The 18180-nt window shown below is 29.1% G+C and overlaps 3 protein-coding genes across 4 annotated transcripts; 1 reads left to right on the top strand and 2 right to left on the bottom strand.

Moving 5' to 3' along the window:
* Positions 1-462: 462 nt before the first annotated feature.
* On the bottom strand, positions 463-6187 carry pit (pitchoune). 2 transcript variants are annotated; one of them, XM_068765559.1, is made up of 11 exons: positions 6030-6187; positions 5867-5950; positions 5659-5790; positions 5249-5509; positions 3968-4117; positions 3117-3281; positions 2886-3027; positions 2230-2389; positions 1255-1407; positions 975-1145; positions 463-842 (listed from the first exon to the last, which is right to left on the bottom strand). In XM_068765559.1, the coding sequence occupies exons 1-11, from the start codon at positions 6136-6138 to the stop codon at positions 522-524; spliced, it is 1848 nt and encodes a 615-aa protein (XP_068621660.1). In that variant the 5' UTR covers positions 6139-6187; the 3' UTR covers positions 463-521. The 2 variants fall into 2 exon arrangements, with proteins under 2 accessions (XP_068621660.1, XP_068621668.1); XM_068765567.1 differs by having other exon boundaries at positions 5867-5944.
* Positions 6188-6845: 658 nt separating this feature from the next.
* Positions 6846-13546, top strand: LOC137924472 (probable ATP-dependent RNA helicase pitchoune). Its single transcript, XM_068767860.1, has 9 exons — positions 6846-7268; positions 7727-7879; positions 7987-8148; positions 8862-9003; positions 9251-9413; positions 10320-10472; positions 10655-10822; positions 11720-11894; positions 13244-13546. Exons 1-9 carry the CDS (start codon positions 7049-7051, stop codon positions 13339-13341), a joined length of 1434 nt encoding a protein of 477 aa, XP_068623961.1. The 5' UTR covers positions 6846-7048; the 3' UTR covers positions 13342-13546.
* Positions 13547-14472: 926 nt separating this feature from the next.
* Positions 14473-17885, bottom strand: LOC137923733 (uncharacterized). The gene is made up of 5 exons (XM_068766994.1): positions 17826-17885; positions 17519-17746; positions 17274-17419; positions 16313-16913; positions 14473-15564 (listed from the first exon to the last, which is right to left on the bottom strand). The coding sequence occupies exons 2-5, from the start codon at positions 17721-17723 to the stop codon at positions 15236-15238; spliced, it is 1281 nt and encodes a 426-aa protein (XP_068623095.1). The 5' UTR covers positions 17724-17746; positions 17826-17885; the 3' UTR covers positions 14473-15235.
* Between the last annotated feature and the right edge of the window lie 295 nt (positions 17886-18180).

Below are 18180 nucleotides of genomic sequence, written 5' to 3'. Positions count from 1 at the left end.
ATTTTGAGAAATTGTTGGATATTTCCTTTGTAACAGAAATTAGACGGTATAATGCACAGAAGGCCATTTTGAAAATGTCCTAAAATATCATTAAAATAGATTCAAATTACGCCGATATTCGTTTAAAATTTAGTAGTTACTTTTAGTGTAGAAATTTTATTTTAATTTTGGTGTTAGATACATAATTGTTTTATTAGAAATACATATATAATTGGGGAATATTCCTATATAGAATTAATTTTAAAATATTAGTATTATAAACTGTATTCTAAAAGATGTCATGTTTATTATTTGAAATATATTTTGGTCTTCTGCAGATGCCAGAATGTGTTCAATAGACTTCTCTTCTGGAAATAGACATCTCTTAGATTAACAGAGAAATGTGTTATAACAAATCTAGTTGCACATGGTTCGAAATTGTAGGTTTTTATGGAATCTGATAAAAAAGCATATGATGGGGTAGAAATAATAAAAATTAAACAGTGTTAACAATTTTATTTATTAATAAGCATGGCTTGCACTCAACTGACAGCTCGCTTATTGTTACCCTTTTGTCTGTATATCTTAGTTTTATCTGTTCTCTTTTGTCCTGCATTTAATGACTTGAAATATCCAAAACCACCCCCACCTCTCTTCTTTTGCATAGGTCCCTTAGGCGTAACCTTTAACTCTACAGCTGGTGGAACGGTAAATCCAAATGATTTGGAAACTTTCGCCAAATCAATTGTATCAATATCAAAAATAGTTTTCAAATGATGTGAGTCATAAGCTCTAAGATAGCTTTTAAAAGCTTCTTTTGCTGATTGATTAAGGAAATAATTTCTAGATATTAATTTTTCCAACTGAAACAAAATTACATTTTACTAAAAAAGCAACTCTCAAAGTCGAATTCAAATTAGTTTTATAAGTTTTAATAGACAATATGAGAATAAAAGCAATTATAAAATAATTTTCAATACTGTAATTTAACTTACTTGCAGTTGTATATCAGCTACTTTGTTCCATGAAAATTCAAATTCATTCAGTGTAACTTTGGATTGCTTCAAGAATCGGAGAAAACCTAGTTCTTCAGGGCGTAAGAAAAGCAGAGCGTGTCCACTTGTACCTAAACCCCTCGCTGTTCTGCCCACTCTATGAATGTACTCCTAAAAGTTATATTAAAACAAGAGATATTTTAATGTATCCTAAATTTGTATCTGAGTATCTTATCTCTTTTCATAACAATATAATTGTCAGTTACTACATAAGGATTACCTTAGGATCATCCGGGGGATCATACTGGACAATCCAATCCACAGCAGGGATATCCAACCCTCTAGCCGCTACATCTGTACACAGCAATATACCACTTTCTGCATTACAGAATTGGAAAAATGTGGTTGTACGCTTTGTTTGCTGCTGCTTTCCCTGTTAACAAATTAGATTATTTTTATACCGAACATACAGGAGTATACAGTATATTCATTCATTTAGCCTATATTGCTCTGTATTATTTTTATATTGCAGTTTCATATTAAATTTGTTTTTTTTTAGTGCACCTTGCAGTCGCACGGGCCTCATTCAATTGCTTCTATCCACCCCTGTCTTAAGCCAAGCGTGTACACAATGGTTCTGCAACTCTTTTAAAGTCATCAGACCATTTATAGGGTCTGCCTCTTTTTCTTATTATGTGGCATCTAGGCATCCACTTATCAGTTATATTGCTCAATTTCTGACCAGCTCATGCCCATTTCACCTTTCTAGCATTTGACATAGGATCTAGTTTTGTGATTTGCCTCAAGTCCTTAGCTTTTTTCTTATCTAATTTTGAGCCTCCAAGCATGCTCTTACCATCGACAACAAGTTGGTTAACAAGTTTTGAGTTAATGGAGGTATATTTATAGCCATGTTTTGCATCTATTGATGAATGTAGGGCAGGATGCATATGTTAAAAGTTTTACTTTTTGTTGCTGTAGGATTTTGTTTGTTATTGAGAATTTCTTATAGTGACCAGAATCAGTTACATGCTGTGAAAACTACATGTAATAAAAAGTAACATAAAAAACAATGTGAACTACTATTACTTTGAGACAATTTTATATAGCAATAAATAACAAATAATTACTTTTATTCATATATTTTTTTTAATTTTCAAATAACATCATTTCTATAAAGTCTTTCACACAGTTTTGTTTCATATGTATACTTTATTCATAGTCTAAAATAAAAAATAACTTATGAAATACTTACATGTATAGACATAACCGGTAAATCAATATAATTAAATAATTCATGGTGATATTTCACAGACATACAAGTTGAAAGAAACACCATGACCTTTTTCTTTCTATTCTTCTTTAGGAATGTGAATAAGACCATCATGCGTTTTTCAGAAGGAACTACAATGTATCTGAAATGTAATTGTATGAATTGTAAATTGTTGCAATAAGGTTTTTTTAACACACTAATCTAATTAGCTTTTAATAAAGCATTAAAAGGCATCACTTAAAACTGTTATTGACAAATGCTACTTAGATTTTAAAAATTAGTATCACCATCATTTATTGAAGATTTGATGTTCTTTCTATTTCCATGACTAAAAATCATTACTTTCCACAATTTTATTGTTGTCTAAGTAAAATTTACGGCACAATAGCCTTATTATGATAGAATATAGAGCATAGTAGCAATAGCCAATTTTAATTAAAAGAAGTTGATCAATACCCCCATCCTGTGGGGGCAAGCAGATGTATTGCCTTGATTAAAAAAATCATGAAGTTTCTATTACAAAATCTTTCTTTTATCCACAGAACAATTTTTAAACACTAATTCATAATTATTTTCATTATTGTTATTTTTAATTAGTATTCCACAAATGTTGTGCATTAATTAATCATAATACCTACCCTTGCTCTAAAGAATCAACTGTTGCTTGTTCCCTATGGTCATCAACACCAACATATATAGGCTCGTGTTTGACAGCCAGGGCAGTGAGTGCCTCTGTCTTCTTTGTTTGAGTTGCACTGAAGAGCATAGTTTGACGTCGTTCTGGCAAAAATTATCAAAAATTAACTATTACAAATAATATGAAATGGTTGAATAATATCATAAAAATAATTTAGATTATGAAAATTTACTTGGTAAAAGTCTTATTATCTGTTTCACCTCCTCTTCAAAGCCAATTTCCAATATTCTGTCAGCTTCATCAATAATCAAACATTGCAAGTTCTTATACAAGAAGTCAGGTGTATTTTGTAAGTGATCCAACAATCGGCCTGGTGTAGCCACTAGTATGTTAATACCTGAAAATTTATATTTTGTCTTTATTTAGCATACATCAATTTAGCAATAATACATTTAGCAAAAAAAATAACTAATCAAAGTGATATACACTTTGTAAATAACACATTCATTTAGCAGTTTCCATAGATTAGGGAAGGCAAAACCCAAAAAGTCAATAAAGCCTTAAGTAACTGTAGTCAATAGATCCTTTGGAAATATGGGCTCAAGTCATTTAAGTGGATTGGATATCATAGGTTACTTGGGCGACAAATGACCAGGTGTTAGGGAGGGAATTTGGCTATGGGCTACCAGTCATTATGCATTTAGCATTTCAATTAGGGGGTATTTCAAAAGGGCTTAATTTGAAAAACATAATTATATAAAAAGTAATAATTTATATAAAAAATGTTTTTATAGACTGACAATAGAATGGGGGTTGCTTGTTTTTTTATCTGTATGTACCAGCCCACTTATTGTAAGTTTACTTTTACACAGTTTGAAATATATTTCTAGGCAATACATTAAAAAAAAAACATTAAAATAAGTATTTTCAGTTTTTCAGTAAGTCACCTTTATTTACTTAAATATCAAATTTAGCATAAAATTTTCGAGTTTTGCTAATCTAGCAACATGGTGTCCGCATAAAATGTATTAAAATAGATTATTTATAAGCATATAATCATCATTAATGAGCAATTTGTATTACCTTTAGAGAGTTTCTGTGCTTCTGTACTCCTATTTGCACCACCCATTACTAATCCATATGTATGGTGGTGATATTTCATTAATTCCATCAATACACCAAATGTTTGCATGGATAATTCTCTTGTTGGTGACAGAACAATGACACCAGTACCTTGTAATGTTAAATAATATTAATACACAAAAAAAAACTTTCTCTTGCACATTATGGTATTTGCAATCAGATATCCATTCTGTGTTCATTATATATATCTCAACATACTCCTAATAGCTGAGTGTATGAAATCAAAAATGAATGTACCTCAACAGGGTTTCTGGAGATTCAATTCATTTTTAATCATCATAACCCATTATTATTGGATGTATGGAGACATTATTTCATATTCGCCTTTTAGTCATCATGTTAATTGAAAGGCAAAAACTAATTCTTATTTCATAACAAGTAATAATAATTTTACAAAAATACTTCAATGTAATCACTATTGTCTATGAAAAAGATTATTTGAATGCAGATTTACCTAAAGTTGAAATTATTACTTATGTCAAAGTTCTTAAAAGTTTGTGAATCAGTAAGCGAGAAAGTTAAGTTTATTTACTTGTCTTAGTAGTTATTTAAAAAACTATATGTGCATGTGTACAGGCAGTGAATTCAAAAATGGTTGTTACTAAAATTACAAAAGTAATAAACAAAATTGTTAAAGTAACCATTCATTCATGGATTATCAATGAGGGTTTAATTCATTTAAATATTGATACCATATTGAAGTAATACTTTATTACAATAATATTCCCTAAATTTTGACCAAAAAAGATTTTCTGTTAAATTTTGTACATATTTATAATAAAAATATATAAATAAAATGTTTGATATAATCAAAAAAATCCAAACTTTCTTGATTGAAGTACTTGGCCAACATGTGGACAGTATAAATAGATTAAATAAATTAAAATCATAGTAGTAATTTAAATATAATTTCACAAAACTAGGTAAGAGTAAATTGATGCGTAACAATAAACTGCCCAAAACAAAAGCACATGTAGGATGCTTAGCTACTCAAACTGTCAAAAATAAAAATTATAAAAAAATATAAAAAGGATTTAAGCGGCCCTGTCAGTCACTAACACAAAGTAATTAAATTAATCAAATATTTAATAGTTACTTAAAGTGTTTAACTTTTCAAAAAAGTTATCTTAAAAATTAAGTGTAGACTAGTAAATACCATAAGTAATATATCCTGTACATAAATTAAATTTGTTTAATCTTTATAAGTGTGAGGATTCTTACCATTCCTTGGTTTAAACTGCAACTTGTAAATGAGTTCAATGGCTGGTATAAGAAATGCTAGAGTTTTTCCTGATCCAGTCCTGGCTGAACCAACTAGGTCTCGGCCCTCCAAAAGTGGGGGAATAGCTTTCGCTTGTATTTCCGTCATTGTAGTAAAACCCATATCTTTGATACCCATCAGAGTGGATTCACATACTTTTCCTTCCAGAGATGAGAATTTCTGATCAGATAATATACCAAGACATAAGCTGGATCCAGGTACTAAAAATATAAAATATTTCTCATAACATGACATAAATGTGATGCTATCAAGGATTTTTGAACATGAAAATAAAAGGTGGTAATTAAGGGTATACTTTACATACAAGAGGTTTTAAACAGATTTTCGATAACTTTGATATGAAACTTACACTGACTGTTGTCATCTTGTTTTTCGCAAATTGTTGCATTCGAAACTTTCTCTTTGCTTTCATTATTTGTTACTGCTTCTTCTTTTATTTTGTCTGAATTTGTGTCTTCATTCTGTTTCTTTTTGGATTTTTCTGAAATAAAAGAATTATTTGTTTAACCTTGAACTCGTGTGCTTTTTTGAACATTATACACTATGTGGACACTTACTTTTAGGTAATATAGTTATATCTCCTTCAGAATTTTCACATGGTCTTTTAGTTGAATTGTTGTTAACTATTTCAACGTCTGGAACTTAAATCAAAAAAATAGTCATTGTTTATTGGAGAATAAAGCAGCAGCTAATTTTTTTCAAAATCTAAACCGAGGTTACCTGTAGTATTTTCAATTTCATCATTTTGTTTTTTCGAAGCTATAAGTTTCAATTTCTTTTTTTCCCGTTTTTTTATTTTGCGTAATAGTATTTTGTCGGGAGTAGGCATTTTGTAAGATATTATAACATGTGTTCCTATACTTGTACACAACGTGGGATTGAAGTATATATTTTTTTTAATTTTGAAATTTTTTTAGGGTTGCCATTTAAATGACTTGGTTAAAAACAAAAACAGAAAATATATATTTAGTTAAGTAAAGTAAAAAAGGCAATTACAATTTATTAAAGACCAAATTTTTATATTCTTGATTATACAATAACAACGCATCTTTAATTTACGAGGTTCCTAGATTTCTCTTGTATTAACAAAAGAGTTGTTATACTAATCACACAAAAAATATTTCCAGCACTCAGTGCATTAATTTTTCTAGAAATATTTCCAACAGTTATTTTGTTGTTAAACGCTTAATGTTTTTAGATATAACAAGTGCAAAAAAATTTAAAGATTCCTTTGCACTCGGTTACTTTTAATATTCTTATTATTATTCTTTCTCTAAATATTCTTATTATTCTCGGCACTATACCATTTCATAAATTTGTTTAAGTACATTTATTTATAATTATTTTTATGTAATCACTATATTGATACGTAATGTTAATCTGTATATGTTGAGTTAATTTAGATCAGCAAAAAAAAAACTCCAGCATTCTTAGAAAAACATAGATTGCACACTTTCCTTATGGTTGTCAAATATTTTGGCATTTTGTTTAACCAATAACAATATAACCTTTATTAGAATAGTTTTTTTTAGAACATTAAATAGGTTATGGTGAAAAATCTATTATAATAAAAAAAAAAACTCGAAAATTAAAGAAGTAATTTAATATAAAAGTAAAAATTTTCATTCATAAAATGATATATTTAAAATTTTATATCTTTCCCCAAAGGCAAAAAACGACGTTTAGATAGAAAATCGTGATATTAATTTAGATTCGTAACGGAAAAAAAAACTGGAAAGATGAAGTTTAAACAATTAAAGCATGAAGTATCACAAGATACTTTAGATGCAATAAAAAAACTGGGTTTTAAAAATATGACTGATATCCAAAGCGAGGTCATACCAAAGGCTTTAACCGGAGCTGATATAGTAGCAACAGCGAAAACTGGTTCAGGAAAAACATTGGCATTTTTGATTCCCGCTGTAGAAAAAATTATAAAGATAAAAAATAAGTGTAAAGGTAAACTAAATTATCTACATTTGTGATATTTTGGTGTGTGTTAAATTCGTGACATTATTTTGTTTAAAATCCAAGTTTTAGTGTCGATTGCTATAACATTTGCAGCTTTGTTTGACTCTTAACTCGAAAATATTTATATTCTTTGCGGCACACATGTTTTCTTTATTCTATGTATATAACAAAATTTTGTCGGAGCATGGTTATGAATTCTTTCTTGATTATTAATGGCGGGCTATGGGCTGCCATTGAACTATCTTATAATGAAACAGATGCTCTAGTCAGTAAAAACTATATTGGAACATTGATATAGAGTATGCTGTGACCATTGCCACAATTACTTTAAAAAGGGCCATGTATCAGGGACATTAGTTATGTTGTGGTCAAGCATATATTTGTTATCAGTAATGTAGTTGGCTGACAAGTTTTAATATTTAGATGTGGTTTCATAATATTTCTAGGCACCTTCTGCATTATAATCTCACCAACAAGGGAATTAGCAACCCAAACCTATGATGTTCTTCAACAGATATTATCACATCATGAAGAACTAACATCAGCATTAGTCATTGGTGGGGAAAGCCGAAAAGCACAAAGCTGCAAACTTAGTAATGGTTAGTAGAAGAGTTAAAAAAATTTATTTCTTTTACATAGGAACAAATTTGGCTAATCTCCTTAATAGCTTTTTATAAAGCCTCTTAATCTACCAAGGTGGTTTCAGGTGTTCACATAGTTGTTGCGACACCAGGAAGATTATTTGATCACATGAGAAGCAAAGAGTTTGACTATGGTTATGTCAACTGTTTGGTATTGGATGAAGCAGATAAAATATATCAGTATGGTTTTGAAGAAGACCTGAAACAAATCATTAAAAGACTTCCCAGTGAGTTATTCCTGTTATTATGTTAGTTATATTATTCAATATAGGCCATAAATTTATTACAAAATATCTTATTTACTTTTTTACCATGTAAGTTGTGTTTTAATTGATATTATCTTTCCATTTGCTTAAAATCTCGGTTTATATTTAGCTTTATAGTAATTGAATCATTGTATGCATATTTATGTAATTACTTTTCACTAAGAATAAGAATAAATTTATTGCGTGGCTGTAGAGCTCAAATAAACAAACAAAGTTTTTACTGAAATTGACCACTAAAACTGAATTATTTTAGTGATCTAAATATGAATATTTTAACAATATTACTATAAGCAAGTTGAGATAGCTGTTATTATGTATAATTATTTTATTATGTTATCTCTAGTATCTAGACAGGACCTTGCCTGTGTCTTAGATACTACTAAAAATTATGAAAGTAGCTGTAATGACTTGCAAATAGGTAAATTAACAAAGGAACTATTTTAGGAGTCTTCCATTACCCAAACAGGTTCAATGTTTTGTCTCCCTTATTTATGGGCATGGGCATATATAGTCTATCTCAATTGCCAATACACATTTCAGTATTTTTATTGTTAAGTATTATCAAAAGTATTATCCAAACACTAATTTTAGGTGAATATTCATGTATGATAAATGTTCTCTATGAGGTATAACAATTATTTTGATGTTATTAATTGTATCGATTTTGTTTGTAGAAGAAAGGCAAACTATGTTGTTCAGTGCAACTCAGTCTGAAACAACCGAAGCATTAATCAAGTCTGTTATGAAAGATGATTTGTATTCCGTTAATACAAATTCAGGTAATGAGAAGGCAACTGTTGAAGGATTAAAACAAGGGTAAACAATTTATTTTTCCTATCAATGAAGCATTGCTAAAGATTTCTTCCACCATTTCTTTGCCCAATGTTCAATATTTAAAAATTATCAATGACCAATTTACAAAGAATAATATCAGTATTTTATTAAAACAAAAAACAAATTCTGCCTGTAAGCTGCCAGATAATTAATCCAACTACTAAAAACATATTTGTCTATAAACACATTTTGTGTAAATTTTTCCTCAATAAATTGTTTTTTTTTGCAGTTATGTTATATGTGAAACAGAATACCGGCTTAGTTGGTTGTATAAATTATTAAAGAAGATGCGGAATTTTAAAGTAATGGTATTTTTTTCCAGCTGCAAATCAGTTGTTTTTCATCATGTATTTTTTAGCCAATATTGCACTTTACCAGTGCTGTGTATACATGTGAGTTTTAATGTTCAGTTGATTCTAACTTAAAATATTGTTTTAATTTTGATTGCATTAAACAATAAGTTTTTTTATTGTTTATAATTGTATAAACATTGCAAGATTGTAAAGCCTATCAGTCTTATTATATTTGTTGTAAATCTAATTAGATGGATAATCATTTATTTCACACCACAATAACATACATATATTAACACATACAAAGCAAAAAAAAAACGATACTGAAGACAAAAAATACACTCAAACAGAACATGGCTATAATATCAAACCAATATATTAATGAATAAGATTTTTTGAAGTATTCTTAATTTCTGAATATAAGTTTATTTTTTATATTTAATACACATGTTATTTAGTATTTTTTTTTAGTTGCTAAGTGATTTATTTGGGCTGTTTTCATCTGCCTTTATTAATGACTTTGTGGTTTTAATTATTTGGTCTATGTATACTCTGACTATAGGACAATGCATAGTATTACTCCATTATCCTAAATTGTTAATCCAAATGGCAGATCCAATTGTCTAGTGTTTACCGAAAAGTATTTTGTACAATGTATGTACTTGAAAGCCATTTTCGGAACTAACCTCTTGATTTTAAAAAATATAAAGCAACATATTAACTGTGAGTTAGGATTTTAGGCTTTCCTATGCTAAATGCGTTTCGAGTGCCCGTTCCCCTTGTGCCAGTGGGCGCTCTTGCCTATAGTCATCCCATTAGGGTCCATCATAGAGATAATTTGGCCGCCTCTCAATAAAAGAAATAAATTATGTTAGTACTGCTCCCGGAATGTAGTTATTGTAGATATGTCTTGATTAAGTTATCACAAGAAATCGGTAGAAGTTGCAAATGGTAACCAGCAAACAGTAAGAACGAATGACAAAATGTCTTTGGATTTTATTTCAGGGTAAAATGAATCAAGCTGATAGGACGTCCACAATCAACAGTTTTTATAATGCAGAAAAATTAGCGTTGTTTTGTACTGATTTAGCAGCAAGAGGTTTAGATATTCCTTCTGTTGATTGGATAGTGCAATTTGATCCTCCTTCGGATGCTAATGTAAGATCTGTTGTCATTATTTTTCTTGAATTTTTTTTTACAATTTTACATTTTTATATTAAATTCAATTAAATAGAATCTAAAAAGGTTCTCTTTAGTTTATTAAACATAAACTAATATAACTTTAATGTTTAATAATTTGTAATCTTTGACATATTTAATGAAAAAATGTTTTGTTCTAGGAATATATTCACAGGGTTGGCAGAACAGCCAGAGGTTTAGGGGCAGCTGGAAATGCTGTATTATTGTTGAGACCAGAAGAAAAGGATTTTGTTAAATATTTAACTGAATCTAATGTTTATTTAGATAAGTACGAATTTTGGGATAAATTGTCTAATCTTCAAGAGAAGGTAATTTACATAATTTTTTTTTCAATTTATGGTAAAAAAGGTGGCTTTGTCAATAATTCTACAAACTGTTACTAAATTATGTTATTTTTTTTGACAATAATGTTCACAAAAAGAAACTAAGATGATGATGATGTAAGAGCCATATGATTTTACATTTGTGGAATTTTCAAAAGGAACTTTATGTTAAAATCAAAATAGAGGTAAAGAATATTTTAAAAATTATTCATTTTTTATTGCATTTAAGATTACGGTTTGACAATCGTTATGTAATGTTTTGGCACTATGGCGAGCATATTGGTATACATAATCATACCATACATTAATATCATACCATACAGTGACAGCAAATGAGCTTTAGCTCTATGATATGGTTTAATATGCTGTTAAGAGTCACAGAGTAATTGGTTGTAGATATAAAGATTTAAAGGGGTGTATATATAGTTTATTGCCAGCAAACACCTTTATAGCTTTTACATTTATTTCTAATCATCCTGTAGAAAGTAAACATTCGATGAAGAACATTTTTTTATCGCAAGCGTAGTATTTATCAGTATTGTACATTATAAACTAATCAGTTCATTTATTATTGCTCACTTTTACATTATTTTGTTTTTTATTCAAATGCCTGTGGTAAATAACTTCTGGCAGTAAAAAGTCAGCAGTGACAAAAATTGAACAATAATTAAATTTAAAATGTTGTAATCAAAATTTTTAAAACGCTTCTTTATGTACATATGTATAAACTATTTTTTTTTCTTTTTTCATTAATTAATCTTAGCCCTTTAAAAGATCCAATGGTCTTATATCGCATAATCGGGATGGCTTAGTTCTATTAAACTCCAAAACTATTACAGTTAATTCAAATATACTTCATTTTAAATTGTTTTTGTATTCTAGCTGGATATTGCATTTAAAGATGTCGAAGTCAAAAAGTTAGCAGAAGAAGCATTTGAAGGTTATATAAGAGCATTTGAAGTAAAGAAGTTAAAACATATTTTTAATTTATTAACCTTGGACATGGAAGCTGTAGCTAAATCATTTGGTTTGAAAAGTATACCTGATGTAGATATACGTAAGTAATTTTAATATCTGACATGCTATGTCACTGGACAGAGTTAGTACAGAACTCCTTCTTCTGCACTTTTGTAAGCAAATGAAAGAGACATATGATTAAGTTTTGAAACTAGTGAGTTCTCAATAGTAAAGAAATGTTAAGATGAGTTTACATGGCTACTCTTTCCAAAGGCGAGCAATTAATAGATTAGTATTAAAATTGTATTTAATTGGATGTGGATGACAAACAAGAGAAAAAAATTATTATTTTCTTGATCCCAAAATAATTATTAAAAAGATGGTTAACGTCAGATGTTCTATCCAATTTAATACAAAGATTGTTATTATTCTGATTGCTGGATTTTAGTCATTATATCCAAGTTATGGTATTTCTCATTCTATTACCGCCCATAACACCTTTAATACAGTTTTCCACTAGACACTTTACTTTTGAACCATCTTGATTAGGTATTTTTTTTGACTTAAGGGACACAATATTATTGTTTAATTTTATCAATTTATCGATAATGTCTATCTACAACAGATTATTAAACACTGTTTAGATCTATTTTTTAAGTGTAACATTGAGAAATAAGATTTGCTTTTCATTTCACTGTTACCTTTTTTCTTGTTAATATAATTTTGTTACTTTTAAATTTGTCATGATTGATGTATTTTATTTTACAATTTAGGGAGAGTTTATAGACTAATAAAACAACAATAATAGATTCATTTCTGAACTTTTATAATTTTATGTTTGACAAATTTATTATTAAAATATCTATTCTTTCGGTTATCCTTAGAGTAAAGGCCGCTTCCAAAGCCTCGGGTCAGCAGTTTCCATGAGCCACTTGGGGCCTATCGTCGTTCTAAGTTTGTCTTCCCATCTTCTGGCTTTTGGAATACGCTTTCTAAGCCTGTCCTTTGAGTACCAGATGATCATAGTTTTGCCCCGTTTATTGGTTCACCTCTCCGTTCACCTTCTCCATTTTTGAAGATCGATTAGTGGCAGGATGACGATAAGAGTTGTTCTTCCCTGTAGGTCTTTGTTTCATATTTATCTTTTAGTTTTATACCTAAGATACTTCTATATGAGTCTCTCTGACATCTTGCCATGTAGGCCAGGTAAATAGGAACCCTCAACAGTAGAACAAGAAAATGCATCTGCACCTACCAGATGTAAAGCGATATTTCCTCCTCGTGTTTGCGTCTCTTTGCCATTATTGCATAGAAAAGATATTCTGTTTTTGATACAGTATATAAAATGAAGTTTTAATTCCAAACACGGGTGTCATTTCTTCGGATTTAACCATAATTAAAGATATTTCTGTATATTATATCATAATTAACTTTACACTTTTCTTTCAGGTATTGGATTTAACAAAAAACATAGGCCACGGAAGCGAACGGCAGCTATGTTAAGTACAAATGATTCAACGGAATCAAAAAAACATCTAAAAATTTAGATCATATTTATTTTTATGAAATATAGATATATTTATAAGACAAATAAATGTTATACATATATTTTGTTTATGCGTTCAAGCACTATTTTTTACATTTCATGACTAGATAGATACAAAGTGAGTATCTTGTTAACTGTGAACAAGTCTTTACTCTGTTCTGTATAGGAATATTAAGTCACAGTAAGAGCTACATAAATTATTTATATTAATCAAAAAATAAATAATTGACAATAAGAAATGAATGTAATGTTTTGAGTTATTTACAGTACAAAGTTCAGCATTCAGTACAGACATTGTGGTACAGTAATGTGATTAACAATTTGGTATAATTTATATAATAAAAATACTTGGTAAAATACTCGAAGTTAAAAATCATATATCTAGTTTTCACAGACAACAGAGGTACATACCAATATATCTGTGATAGTATGTTATTAACATACTCATGAGTTATTTTTAATAAATATATAGAGTATTAAATAAGATAGGAACTTTACAATTTACAAATCTATTTTACAACTAGCAACATTTTCGTTAGAACAAAAGTATTAAAAAATTTTTGATTTAAAATCAGCTATTTTGATTTAAATGGACTAAATCCATGTATGTTGTATTTATTTACATGCCTTGTGCCAAGTTTTCTAACATCTAACAATTAAATATGCGGACTTCATGAAATGTTGCTAATTATAAACTAAATGATCTTACTCTTGTCCCTATTTCACTTAGGAGAGACATTCATTTCATATATATTATTTCTTGATAGTTTTTCGTAACAATCTTCATGGTTGTGTTGATGATTTACGGCATATATCATTGAGTCTATCGTTTCTACTGTGGCCGGACATCGGTTTAAAGAAAAATACTGGACACATCGCCACGAAGTCTTCCCATGTGTGGTAGAATGTTTAGTGTACACAAAGTTCATATGCACTAACTGTTTATGTCCTTTTCTGCTGTAAATGTATTTATAACGAACGGGCAGTGGCTGGTTTTCGCAAGATCCGTTTATAACTAGGGAGAGAGCGCCTGCAAGTAAAATAAACTATATTTAGACTATGATCTATATATTTAATTGCTATTAAAATAGTGTATACAACTGAAATAATAAGGGATAATGAAATGAATTAAAACTATATAAAAATCATTTTATTATAGAAATAAATCACCTTATTTCAATAAGCAAATACAATACATCACACAAAAATACAAAAATATGGAATTTATCTTATACTAACAAGTATTTAGGTTGTTTATTCTAATCAAGCCGACACAAAAGCAAAACTGCAGGAATGTAAAAAATAATTTGGCTCTATCCATAAATTTCTTGCTAAGCCATAGAGATCATTATATTTATTAGACACCAGTAAAAAATATTTAAAAAAACCTATCTAGTTAGCTTTAAGTAATTTCACATATTAAATGTTTTACACTTAATTTAATACAATAAATAGACTAGAATATGAGCAATAAAAAGTCTTTAACATATGGCAGAGTGTTAATGGCACGACGTGAATTTTTATGTAGTAATTAAAGATATCATCAGAAGTAAAGCAATTTAGTTCACAGTGTAATTGGCACTTAATCCACATTACAACTATCACAGAATTAAGTATTATCTTTTTATATATTGTATAAATGCAAAGTTTGTCATCCTTATATCAATACTAAGTATTTTAGTGCTATTATAGTTGCCTTTATTTGATAAATAAATGTTTTATATTCCTTATTTAAAATAGGAATTGAAATTTTGGTCCCAATTTCCTCTCTGGAATCTATGATTCTCTTATTTTTTGTGGCTCTAACCAAATATCACTTCTTATTGTTATATAGTTTATCAGCTAACATATAGTGCCTTTCCAGGGACTGTAAATATAATATAAATATCATGCATTTAAGTAGCAAAATAGTCTCCCTGCAGCTGTGAAACTTTGAAGACATCATTGAAATGAATTTCGAAGCAAGGAGACTTGCAAAATGGCAGTTCACATGCATTACACATAAATCTGGTATCTCGTCTCTTTCCTATTTTCCAGCAAAGTCTGCAGGAGCGTTGTGGATATTTCTTCTTTCCATCTTCTTTTTGTGGGATTGTAATTAGGCGGTGTTCTAATGCTGGCCTTGGAAATTCCTCATTAGCATTAATTCTTAACATTGTATTAGTCACCTTACCATTGACTAAGTTTTTAAGGTCCAAAAATAATGAGTTTAGACTTGTGGAATCTGAAATCACGATGGGCATTTTCATTACATTTGCAAATAAATTAACATATTGGGTGAAACAGGATGTAAAAATGTTGAAAATGCCATCGTGTTTACATGTGCAATGAGAAGGATTTGCAAAATAAAATATGCAACAAAGTATATTGAAATTAAAAAGGATTGCATTTTCAACACAATCATTAATCCAATGACACTCAAATGATAATGTGAAATAAGCATTTATAAGCTAATTTCAAATATTAGATTTAAAAAGCTGGAGATTGTTGAGTTGTGGCCAATTCATACTCGTATAGTCATAGCACATCTAAGCATCAATTTCTTCTTATGTAAAACAAAGCAATGACAATTATTTTTTTTGATTCTGACTAATGATAAACTGTTTACAAAATAGACACATTGGTACAGCCAGTTATAGTGACCCCAGGATACTTGTATTCTCGCAATATCCCTGGAGAATGTGCATTACACAAGTATTTTCATACATTTTTGTTAATTTGTAATGATAAGCTGTATATTGACACTAAAATGTACCTTTAGACTGTAAAAGTGTGAATTAACCATAGGAATGCATGCATGCTATAGTCTTGGATTATATTGGGAAAAAACTATAGTAGCAAAAATTATAACAAGAAAATGTTTATCAGAAAATATTTGTTGGATAAAGATAATATTTTACTCTAGGCTAAAGTTAACTAATATTTACCATATAAATGAACAATGTACAGGAGTAATATGTTATAATACTTACTATCTTGTGGTGATTGAAAGTCCAATGCAATAGATGAATTGTTTTTGCCATCTCTGCATCCTTCAAAACTCTTTGGAGTAGTGCAAATAGCAGGGTCTGTTACTATAATATCTACATCATCACATTCTGTTTTCAACTCTATTGTATTGGTTGTTACTGGTTTCTCTTTACAGCTATCAATAATTTCCTTTTCTGTGCTTAGTTTATTGACAGATGTGTTTAAGGTAGGAGTTATATCTACAGGAGGTTCATCATAAACAGTCTTCAAATTATCATAGTTGCTATTTTGTACCATGTGATTGTTTGCTTTATTGTATACAACTTTGTCATTGATCTTGGGACGTTTTTCAGAGTTTAATATATCCGTATAATATGTCTTTTGAAGAAATTCTTCAGATTTTCTCTTAAGTTGACTAAGTCTTTGAAGCTTTTCTATAAATTGTCTCTGTTGGAGTAACTCCAGTTCATTGGTTTCTAATATTTCATTAGGGCTGGAATCAACATTGTCAGGAGTACATGACTGTGGACCTGGACTTTCATTTTGGCATCCCAAGCTTTGTTTAGGCAATTCCTTTCCTTTTCCAATATTTTCATCTTCTGACTAGAAACATAATGAACTAGGTACATAAATGTAAATTTTAATAACAGTTTTATGATGAATGTTAACAATGAGGCTCTAAGCATAATAACTATAAAAACTATACTATGTAACAATGAAAATTAATTGAGGAATTCATTGAGGCATTGAGGCTTTACTTTCTTAAAAATAAAATTTTATGTACCCAATTACTAGTTTTTTCCTTTGTATATTATATTAGTAATAGGGCTACAAAATCATGTTGTCTTAAACATTAACATATTTGTTAATGTTATATATTATTACAATTACATTGTTATATATTAAAAAATTTTGATATTTTCGAAACTTTACACCATACTATTTTTAAAATAGTGCAATTACCTCTTTATTGGTTAATCCTTTGATTTGTAAAACCTCTGCAGTACCTATAAAACTAGTGAGATCTTCTCTTTTCACACTGACTTCCCCATGATACATAAATTGTAACAAGTCTTTCATAGCTTTGAGGGTGACATCCCTTAAAACAACTGAAAAGCAAATATTTGAAAAAACTTAGATATATTGCAAATATATTTGAATGTGTTTAACAAAAAAATATTTATTTTATGACGTTAATAAGTATATACCTATAGGATGTTGACAAGGATTCATTTGGAACATTTTTTTGAAATAAGGTGAGCATATTGAAAGAATAACTTTGTGTGCCTGAAGTAAATGACCTTCAACAGCGAGCGTTACATCAACGAATTCACCTTTTCCGAGCAAACCGGCGAAACCTTTGCTTAAGTTCCCGTGAAAATTATTCCAAGACAATGAAAATTGCTGGTCCATTTCTACTGAGTTTTTAATAGCATCTGTAATTGAAAAAAGAATTTAATATTTCCTATGTAAACTAATGTATTTGAAAGAACAGTTGTGTCATATTTTACTTACTATAACGTAGTAAAATTTTGGAAATATGAATGTTTTCCTTCGATTCTGATTTATGATAAACGCATTTATGACAGCTGCAAGCGGCGCGTCCTATAGTGTTGTCACGATCTATTACCATAGACTTTTTTAATTTTCAGAAAATGTCTCAAAAATTATTATAATTTTAAAGCTATATATCCACATCTCGCTATAGAATATTTAATGCCTTACTGGGAGAAAATATCTGCGTATATTAAAAAAGGATATAGAGTAACATACTTTTATTTGTAAACCAATAATGACGAGATTCTTTTTTCAATAAATCTTGCCTACTTTGTTAAAAAAAACCCTGGCATTTTAATCAAGTTCTGAAAGA

This window comes from Battus philenor, unplaced genomic scaffold (assembly GCF_028537555.1).
Source record: "Battus philenor isolate CCGP_79_NKW_IND1 unplaced genomic scaffold, ilBatPhil1.0.hap1 SCAF_10, whole genome shotgun sequence".
NCBI classification, from domain to species: Eukaryota; Metazoa; Arthropoda; class Insecta; order Lepidoptera; family Papilionidae; genus Battus; species Battus philenor.
This window is presented reverse-complemented; position numbering and strand designations above follow the sequence as displayed.

Coding starts and splice junctions, on each gene's coding strand:
- pit (XM_068765559.1), bottom strand. CDS start 6,138: ATGCCTACTCCCGACAAAATACTATTACGCAAAATAAAAAAACGGGAA. Junction 5,951..6,029: donor TGAAATTGAAAATACTACAG/GTAACCTCGGTT, acceptor TTTTGATTTAAG/TTCCAGACGTTGAAATAGTT. Junction 5,510..5,658: donor ACAAGATGACAACAGTCAGT/GTAAGTTTCATA, acceptor TTATATTTTTAG/TACCTGGATCCAGCTTATGT.
- LOC137924472 (XM_068767860.1), top strand. CDS start 7,049: ATGAAGTTTAAACAATTAAAGCATGAAGTATCACAAGATACTTTAGAT. Junction 7,880..7,986: donor AAGCTGCAAACTTAGTAATG/GTTAGTAGAAGA, acceptor AGGTGGTTTCAG/GTGTTCACATAGTTGTTGCG. Junction 9,414..10,319: donor TACCAGTGCTGTGTATACAT/GTGAGTTTTAAT, acceptor ATTTTATTTCAG/GGTAAAATGAATCAAGCTGA.
- LOC137923733 (XM_068766994.1), bottom strand. CDS start 17,723: ATGGACCAGCAATTTTCATTGTCTTGGAATAATTTTCACGGGAACTTA. Junction 16,914..17,273: donor AAGGATTAACCAATAAAGAG/GTAATTGCACTA, acceptor TTATGTTTCTAG/TCAGAAGATGAAAATATTGG. Junction 15,565..16,312: donor CTTTCAATCACCACAAGATA/GTAAGTATTATA, acceptor TCGTGATTTCAG/ATTCCACAAGTCTAAACTCA.